Here is a 9,152-nt window from a genome sequence, read left to right as displayed (position 1 = left end):
AAAGGAGGCTGTGGAGAAAGAGGCATGGTGAGTTCCCTGTACACCCTTCTACTGACACCTGCTACAAGTGGAATTTGTTAGGGATGGGTGATCATATTAAGGCACTCACTCCAAAGAACATTATTCTGTCCTGAGACTGCTGACATGTTTCAATTAGTTCCAGCCAGTAATTTGGAAAAAAATTACTGTGCTTAGCATAATACTGACAAAATGGAGAACAATTTTTCAAACAAGGAAAAATAAAGTACATTATATACAGGACTCCTTTTTTCTTTTAACTTAAAAGCATCCCTAATACATCTTAATAACTGTATTAAAGACTACTTAAATATTGGAAGATTTTAAATAATGTAGATTTTTTTTCAGTAAACTGGGAGTAGCTGTGTAATTGCCAGCATATTGGTCCCATTTTAAACAATATAATTTTTATTTAAATCTTGTATATATAATAACATGATCGAAAACACATATTCCACTCCACATAAATAAGTATAGTTCTTCTGACCTGTTTTAAAAACTACATCTGTTCAAATAATCAGACTATAAGACTGTATTTTTCTTTTGTAAAGTTTCCTTGAAAATGCTTCACTCCCAACCTCTCCTTTTAAATAGTACTGCATTTCCAGAGTACATAATAGGGCATTAGTAAAAAGAGTTAATCAAAAACCTGAAAGCTACAGTAAGTAAAATGAAGTAATGTTAAGAAGTATTATGGAATGTATACCCTGCAGCATAGAGAGATTGGTTCTCACTGGGCTGAAGTGGAAAATTCCAGAAGAAATTCTTGATGTTCATATTTGACTAAACCATAGATTGTGCTATTTGTTGTTCAAAAGTGCAGGCCAGTTCATGAAAAAGTGGTGTTTGTGAAGCTACTGCTCCAGGACACTGACCAAAATTATGCTGGCAATTAAATGGATGCCAGATGCAGTACTGGGAGGGAGACACACGTCATTCTGGATTCTCTTAACCAACCCGTATCTTGAAGTTCACAATTTGCAGGTGGCAGCACAAACAAGTCACCAGTAAAACTGTGCTGTCTTGCAATAGAATTGGCTCTCTTCCAGGCATCTAGTAAATGGCAGTAACATCCATCTTAGCTCTGTGGTGTCTGTTTCAAGAATTTCTTCAAGAAGTCAAAGCAATCCCTGCACGTGCTGCAGGAGTTCAAAGGCAGATTCTTTGTGCCTGGGTCCAGCAGGTTCCTCCCCTACTAAGCCAGAGCAGTATCTCCTCCTCTGGTGGTTCAGCACCATCAGTGTCAGTTAGCATAGGTCCTCAGCCAGGGCTGCTCAGAGCTGAGTGCTCCAGTGATGCTCCAGCATAGGTGCCTCTCACTTTTATAAGTCCCCATCTGTAGGTGGCTGGCACAACCTGTAGAGTCTGTAAGGCAGAGGAAGAATATGGTATTAAATACCATAGAGGATAATAACAAAATCAGAGGCATAGCATATGAAAGCCAGCTTCCCCTTGATCATTCTGCAAGCTTCAATGGTAATCTGGAATCAAGAATACCACTATTTTCAATTTTAATAATTGCAAATTTAGAAGTGTCACTAGTGATTTATTAACTAAAGTATTTATAATCATTGTTTGAATACTGAGACTTTCCAGCACTCCCTTTTAACTCTGGTCCATTTTGGGTCTTCAACAGTCCCTTCTTTCGTTTTCTGTTTCTTTTGTTTTAAACCCAGTTCACCATTTTTCATGGCCAAGAAAGTTCACCCCTCACATAGACTGGGACCAAACAGATAAAAGAATATATCTGCTTGTTGACACAGTTGAAGGAACTTTGAGATTAGTAATCATGTTTTCAGAGAAATTTTTTAAACAAGATTAGCAAGTTGAGGCCAGTGGTTAAACCTAAGTGCATCCTGACTGTCATTCATATGTGACTGTTTGTGACAGCTTGTTCTTGGCTTTTTCTACTTTCCATTTCAAAACACTTCTATAACTTCTCTTTCAAGACTGGTACTACAGAGTTTGACAAACACTACGAAATACAATCCTAAGAATTAACATGAATTTATCAGTAGTCTTTTTAGCTTTGCACAGTTTTATTTCCCATGATGACGACGGAACCCAGCAGGAACACATGTATTGAGCTTTATTGTCCTGAAATAATCCAAGTAAATAGTCCTGGAATTTGTGATTTAGCGTGTATACAAAAGAAGAGAAATATCTCATCTTTTGATTTGTTTGTAAAGCTGTTTCTTTTTGAACACAGCGTGCTGTTATGGTCACAAAAACAGAACCAAAGTGATGTACAGCTGTTAATGAAGCAAAATAACCATGCCGCTAAAGTGCTGCTGTGAGACAGTGGGGACACGGTACAGGAGCCAACACAGACTATTATTTTATTCTTTTTTGAGACAGCAATTACAGTCCTACAGAAGAATAAGGTTCTAAATGTAAAATACTGTTCTTTTTAGGATCTCTGAGAAAATAAACCACAGGCTAGGCTGTTACAGTAAGCATCATTACAGTCTGAAGTATAAAATAATTTCTTATAAACATTTTGAGGAGCAGATAGAGGGGGGGAAAAAAAAAGTGAGGCTTGTTTAGACTAACTTAGCAGTTTTAATGGGTGAATAAGATGTCAGTGTCTTAAGGAAGTCTGTGTGACATTGAACCAATGCATTCTTTGGAAATGGGATGTCACAGACTTTACTGCATCTTTTCTGACACTGATTCCTATGTACCAGAACTGTTTTGCCTTCATATAAACAATGTCATTAACAAGAGCAGAATCAGAAGTTCTCCTGATATTTTTACAGACTGATTCTGTATCTATTGTCATCTAAATCATGACTATTTGTTACTACCACTGTGGGGAAATGCTGTATTACGGTTTGTTAAATAATATTCTCTCTGATAAATGAAATTTATCAGAATTTCATTTTTTTGGCCAGAAAGAGAGACTTTTATTAACAAATAAAGGTATTCTTCTCCCATAGAGGAAGACAGTGAACATCTCTCACTCCTGTTGGGTGCAGCAGGATTCACAAATGCACAGAGCTTTTCAAAGTTGTCTTACAGACAAAACCATCTGCAAGCCAGGCAACTGAGCTTCCTTAGAGCTGCATTACTGTATGGCTACTCTGAGCTGATGTGCTTGCTCTTAAACCTGCTCTGCCATAACTAGACAGCCAAGCTCTTCTAAGAACACAGCACCATTAGCCTATGAAATATCTTTGCATGTCAGCAGTCAGATTTGCCATTCAGGAATTTTTCTTTCTAAGCATGCCACAGATGGACGTCAATCACTCGTTTGGACAACTCACTGCCACAGTCCAAGACAGACCCTTCTCTTTGATCAGTTACGCTTTATTCAGAAAATACAGGAACCTTTGAAGTTCTGCAAATAATAAGCAGCCAAGCTGACCATCTACAGTGCGTCTAGTTTAGTACAGTAAGAAAAAAGAAAGGAATTTTTTGTTTTCCACTCTTGCTACTAAGGAGTCTTTGGTTATAACAGGAGCTTCGTAACTGTCACAGACACATAAAACCAGCACTCAGATAAAACACATAATACGTAATAACCTACCGAGGTGCACACTGTGGCATTTGGTCCATCACTTTCAGATTCTTGGCAGAGATTTCAACCCTTGGTCCCTAAGGAAACAAGAGAATTTATGGTACTGACAGTATCGATAAAGCATCTTATCCTTAGGGGAAAATATTATAATGGGAGTATGGTTTCTATTTGAGAATCCATTAACTACTTTTAGAAGATTTGGAATCCATTGGGTGGATACATTAGTCATCTGTGTTTACTTAAAAGATGGAATTAGTCCCAAAACACTTTACAAGCACTGCTGTCTAGCACTAGGGAATTTCTACTATTTAACACTGCGGTTGAGCCTTGGGGTTTTTTATACACAGAAATTGTCTTAAATATATTGGATAGTCTACATTCTAACCATCAAGGCACATACTTTAAAAAATGTACACTGAGGCATATATTTTAATTGCTGTAATGGCTGTTCATGCAAAAGTTAATTTGTTCCTGTCAAATGTATGTGCAGCTATTCAGACAGTAATAGAAGTTTGGCTCTATGGGTTTGTAGTATATAAACTACAGCATCACATCGAAATCAACTGGCCTTTGTATAATGGTCTCACTGGAATGAAAATGGTGGCAGGTAGCAAACACATCCAAATACTCACTTGCTTTCGCATGATGTCTGTAGCTTGCATGATACACTTGGGCAAAAGTCCATGACTTCGAGCCAGGATGGCTGCTTGCTCCAGGGACACACTCAACGTACTCCTGAACATGGAACAAGAGGTACAAAATCACAGACCTTACTTAAAAATGTATAAATAGGTACGTACAGGACACTTAACTGTTAAGACTTCTGTGAGCTGGTGTTTTCATAATTGACTTGTACACTTGGGCAAAAGTCCATGACTTCGAGCCAGGATGGCTGCTTGCTCCAGGGACACACTCAACGTACTCCTGAACATGGAACAAGAGGTACAAAATCACAGACCTTACTTAAAAATGTATAAATAGGTACGTACAGGACACTTAACTGTTAAGTAAGACTTCTATTAGCTGGTGTTTTCATATTGACTTGTTTTTAAGATTTTTACTTCCAAAACTATAAAATGACCTCAGCCCTGCATTTCCAGTCTTGTTACACCTAGATACTGCAATTGTTTGGCTGCCCAGTATCGTTATTACAAGGATGTATTTCACTGCTCTTCTGCATTAGTTCATATAAAGTTAGTCACAAATTAATCTTTTCTTTACTCAACGGTTTTGAGATGCTGGAAGAACAGTGGTGTGTTCAGAATCAATGAGCACACACACCAAGATTCAAAAGCTATTTTTGAGCAAATTCCTGCATTTTCAGTGTGTGATTGAAGACAACATGGACTGAAAGTTACATACAATGAGATCACTCAGTCAGCTGCATTGCTTGATGCACTAAACAAAGAACTTCTTGTGTCAATACTGATTGACAAAAAAGTTATTATTGGCAAAAGTATTAAAAGTCACAACCTACCCTAAAATAAAGGTGGCAGTAGATTTAAGTCCTGATTATATTCCCTTACAATCTACCTTTCTATTGCTTTGAACAGAACCAAATATATTGCTCAAATCTCTAGAAAGGACAGAAGTTCTCATCACACCAGTAACACGTAGGTTTCTTAAATCTCACCTCTGCATCCCAGTGCCACACATGGTAATCTGACAGGCTCCAAGTCGGTAACAGAGCTCAGAGGATATAGGCAGCAGGCCAGCTCCTGATGTGTTACTGCTAGAACAGCCTGACTGGGTTGGTTTTGTGTTAATGAAAGATTTCATCAGCCTGCAAAGCTCATCCATTGCATTAATAGGGCGAATAAGCTAAAGAAAACAAGGGGAAAAAAAGCATACTTACACTCACAGTTACACAGACAACTGCAGTTTTTTATCTTATGTCTAAGCACAATAATTTACAGAAGACTACCTGCCACACAGTAGCAACTATTTAGAATATATATGAACTTTGGAAGTGGAAAAATATAAACAATTACTTAGGTTTGGGGCAATTTTTTGCAATTAGCACAAATCAGATAGATTGTGCTATATATCACAAAGGCAAAGATAGTCTCTGGTGTTATCTTCCCTTCCCTGCAGTAGTATTTAATGCCTTCCATTCATATGTCACCTGCCCCATTTAGACAGGCTGCCTTTACACGAAATTCTGGGAAGTACTATTTTCTTGTTTTCTTCTATAACTGTGAAAAAAAAAAAGCATAATTTGCAAATTGTTTGTTCATTTTCATGCATCTGTGGGAGAAGATAATTAATTCATGCTCTCTAACATCAGATACCACATTTAGCAGGGGCAGTCAGGGTCTTATGGAGTCTTATTAGTGCCTAAGTTAAGGGGTTTGCATCTACCTCAGTTCTGCACATTGTCTTCTAAACAGAAGAGCTGTAAGCCAAGCATCAGAGAACTTCAGATCACTTCTTTAGGGTAGGGTACATTTCTTAAACGATGCTTGGATTTGTACAGGTCTGCCATATGGGTATCCCACAACTGGGATGATGGAGATGTAAAAATGATACTTCTACAAGAGAATTTACTGTAGAAATAAGCATAACAACAATACCTGGTCAATCTTCACTGCAGTAGTATTGGAATCCGTGGGCAAGTTTGATCTCTCTAGGTAAAATGTCCTGCAAAAAGGCCAGCAAGGGCTACATTAGCTCTTTCATCCTGTTTCAAGCACGTATAAGTATACACAATCTTGTATAAAGCATCTCAGAAGGCTATGATAAAAATCTTGTGCTTCAAGATCTGCTTTCTTATTGAAGCATTTTGATTATAGTAATTTACAGAGTCTGTACTAAAATATTACAAATCCCCTTTTTTATGCAATTTTAGCTCTGCACAAATTCTGAAGTCAAATTAGATGGGAATTTCACCCTGTACAGTGCACTGCTTCAGAACGAGCTCAACTATGGGGAGAATATTAACAAGTTTCCCACACAATGAGGATCTCCAAAAATCATATTTGTACGAGAAAGGATGGAATCCCTTCTTCATGAAATTTTAAGGTCCTTTGCAAGGAGTGTTCTTTTCAATGTCTTTTAAGGCAAAGGAAAACCATCAAATACCTGAGTTTCCGGTAGTATTGCTGCACTTTTTCAAGTGAAATACCATTAATTTGCTGTGGAAGTTCTTCTAGAGATGTGCCAGCTGGTTGTGATTGCCCCTCCAGACTCTCCAGAGCTGAAGAAGGAAACATTTTACTAAACCTGTTATTAGCATTCTTTTTATTAATTTCTTGATTTATCTTTATATCATCTCACTGCTCAGCAAATGATTGTTGGATCATGTGCAAGCTGATTCTGCTACTGCATAAATTTAATGCATTTCCCAGTAGGGGAATATAGTGGTACTATCTTAAAGATGAACTTCACAGAAAACACTTCTACCTAACAGCAACTGCTCCCCATTATCATGTCCCTGAATGAAATTTTCTGTATTGTATTTCGGTGTGAATATTTCCTTAGCAAGTCAACTTCCAGCCCAGATAATTCTGTCATGCTGTGTGCTTTTAAAAACACTTCTCTAGCCTGGGAACATCTTCTGATACCCTACTAGATCAGATTGTCTGTGCAGTCCAATACAATGTCATTATGGTCTTTACAGGAAGGCTTAAGCCTCAAACAGACAAATTTTCTTCTCATGACTGTGTCTTATTCCAAAATCTAGCACTCCCCAGGTCTTTCTAGAATAGAAACACCTGCTTCTTAGATATGGCTGTAGTTCTCAGCTGCATTATGTTACGAGCTTCAGGGTCATTCTTTATTTTGAATATTTGAGCATCACCAGTTAGCTTATTTTTCTCAAGAAAGCTTTTTATAGACACCTTTTGTAAAGAGCACTGTGTGCAGTTTCAAGCTTCCCCCGTTCTGAAACCGAGAAGGCAGTTTGGAGAAGTAGTAGCTGTCAAGATAAAAGATAACCTTCAAGGCCTGACGACTTCCTTCGATGTGGTAGAAGACATGAGTATCTGGAGAAATAAAGATAAAACACTTGCTGCTTTACCACAGCAGGAGAAATGCAAGACCATTGCTATCTGAGTTAGGTTATCTAATGACATTTCACATCTCCGTTAGCTGAATAAGGGAGAACCTTTACAGAAAAACTGCAGGCTCTGAGATACTGTACGTAAAAAAATACAGTTAGCATGACCTGGCGTGATGTTTGATGCTAACAGAATAAACATGGCTAATAATTAAAATCCCTTCTTCACAGTCAGTACATGGAGAGAGAGCTAGCAGGGCTGGGACACAGAAGAGCTGGGGAGGAACAGTCCTTCTACCTTAGGTAATGTGGTGACTTATCATATTAAGATCTGTCAGGAGCTGCTCATCATCTGTCACACCTCCCTGTGTGCAAAATCACACAGGTAAGGTATGCTGGCACAGATCATAGTTACAAGTCATAGAACATGGTTCCAGCATCCCACAACGTGAGCCCTGCTTTTTAGGCTGTGTGTTTGCAGTGGAAGCTGAGGGAATACAACAATGCTTCAGAGAAGCTGCTCAGCACTCTCCAGGTCTGACATGGTCTGTTAGATTTATCATTGGGGAGGATATTAACACATAAAACAAGCAAGAAAAAGAAAAAAAAAGAGCTTTCAAGAAGCAGAGAATACTCACTTGCTACAAGACTTTCATCCAGCTGCTTGAAATAGAAGGCAACTTTGTCCAGTTCAGTCAGAGTGACCTGGATGTCTTCCAGCATGGTACGCTCCTCCTTCTGTAGAGCAGAGATCAATATAAATAGGTTATAACCTACCAGAAAGAGATCAATGGCAGGAAGGTGTGGTTTTTATGGACATGCTATGGTTAACTCTGTCCCAGGCAGATAATTACTAATGGCTCTTTAACTCTGTGACACAAGTTTAGTTACCCTTTCCTTAGAAGTCATTTGATGTGATTTCCAAGAGAGTAGGGAGGTTTAAGGACTGAATAAGTTTGAAGTGACCTCTTTCTCCAAACATACATACAAATGTGAAGAACAGCCTATCAGTTACTGCAAAATAAATGTCCTTACATTCCATATAATGTAAAAAAAATAGTTACATAAGCATATGGTTTGGACTGTATTTAAAAATCCCCCACAATCAATCTACAATACTTACAGAGTAGAAAAAAACAAATGTCACTTCTCTAGACTGTCAGAGCTACTAGCTTTTTTTCTGTTCCTTTTTCTTAACATTTTTGCAGTTACAGAAGCTTATCTGCTGTAGCTGTGGCTTATCCCTTTATTAGGCACAGATGGACTATGCAAGACCAACTCCTCTCCTCAGACACAGTGCCCCAAATAACAGCACCACAGAAATAAGAGAGAGACTACAGGCTACCTATTCTATAAGTGTGTCAACTGTATGAACAAAAGCCTACATTTTAATGTTGTCCTAACTCAAAATCCTCAGAACATTTCCATCTATTCATTGAAATGTGTGTTTTCACCAGAAGATGGCAGGCCACTCATGTTACCAACAACTGAGAGTCAACCCTTCCTAAATTTTTGCTCCAAACACGAAAGCAGACAGATTCCTATAATGTTCTAGTGTGACAGTGAATCCACTATTTGTGAGGAGATGAAATGATGGGATGTGGAATATTGGCACAT

At 38.2% G+C, this 9,152-nt stretch overlaps 1 protein-coding gene across 1 annotated transcript in view; it reads right to left on the bottom strand.

Annotated features, from left to right (window-relative positions):
• Positions 1-1,106: 1,106 nt before the first annotated feature.
• Positions 1,107-9,152, bottom strand: part of PREX1 (phosphatidylinositol-3,4,5-trisphosphate-dependent Rac exchange factor 1) — a gene marked incomplete at its 5' end in the record, with an annotated part of 92,866 nt that continues 84,820 nt past the window's right edge. The window contains 8 exons of the mRNA XM_008937383.1: positions 1,107-1,383; positions 3,548-3,615; positions 4,171-4,273; positions 5,172-5,359; positions 6,112-6,178; positions 6,620-6,734; positions 7,378-7,521; positions 8,174-8,273. Coding sequence (XP_008935631.1) covers positions 1,341-1,383; positions 3,548-3,615; positions 4,171-4,273; positions 5,172-5,359; positions 6,112-6,178; positions 6,620-6,734; positions 7,378-7,521; positions 8,174-8,273 — 828 coding nt within the window. The remainder of the gene's footprint in view (positions 1,384-3,547; positions 3,616-4,170; positions 4,274-5,171; positions 5,360-6,111; positions 6,179-6,619; positions 6,735-7,377; positions 7,522-8,173; positions 8,274-9,152) is intronic.

The sequence above is a fragment of the Merops nubicus genome, unplaced genomic scaffold (assembly GCF_000691845.1).
Source record: "Merops nubicus isolate BGI_N331 unplaced genomic scaffold, ASM69184v1 scaffold5223, whole genome shotgun sequence".
Taxonomy (NCBI): domain Eukaryota; kingdom Metazoa; phylum Chordata; class Aves; order Coraciiformes; family Meropidae; genus Merops; species Merops nubicus.
This window is presented reverse-complemented; position numbering and strand designations above follow the sequence as displayed.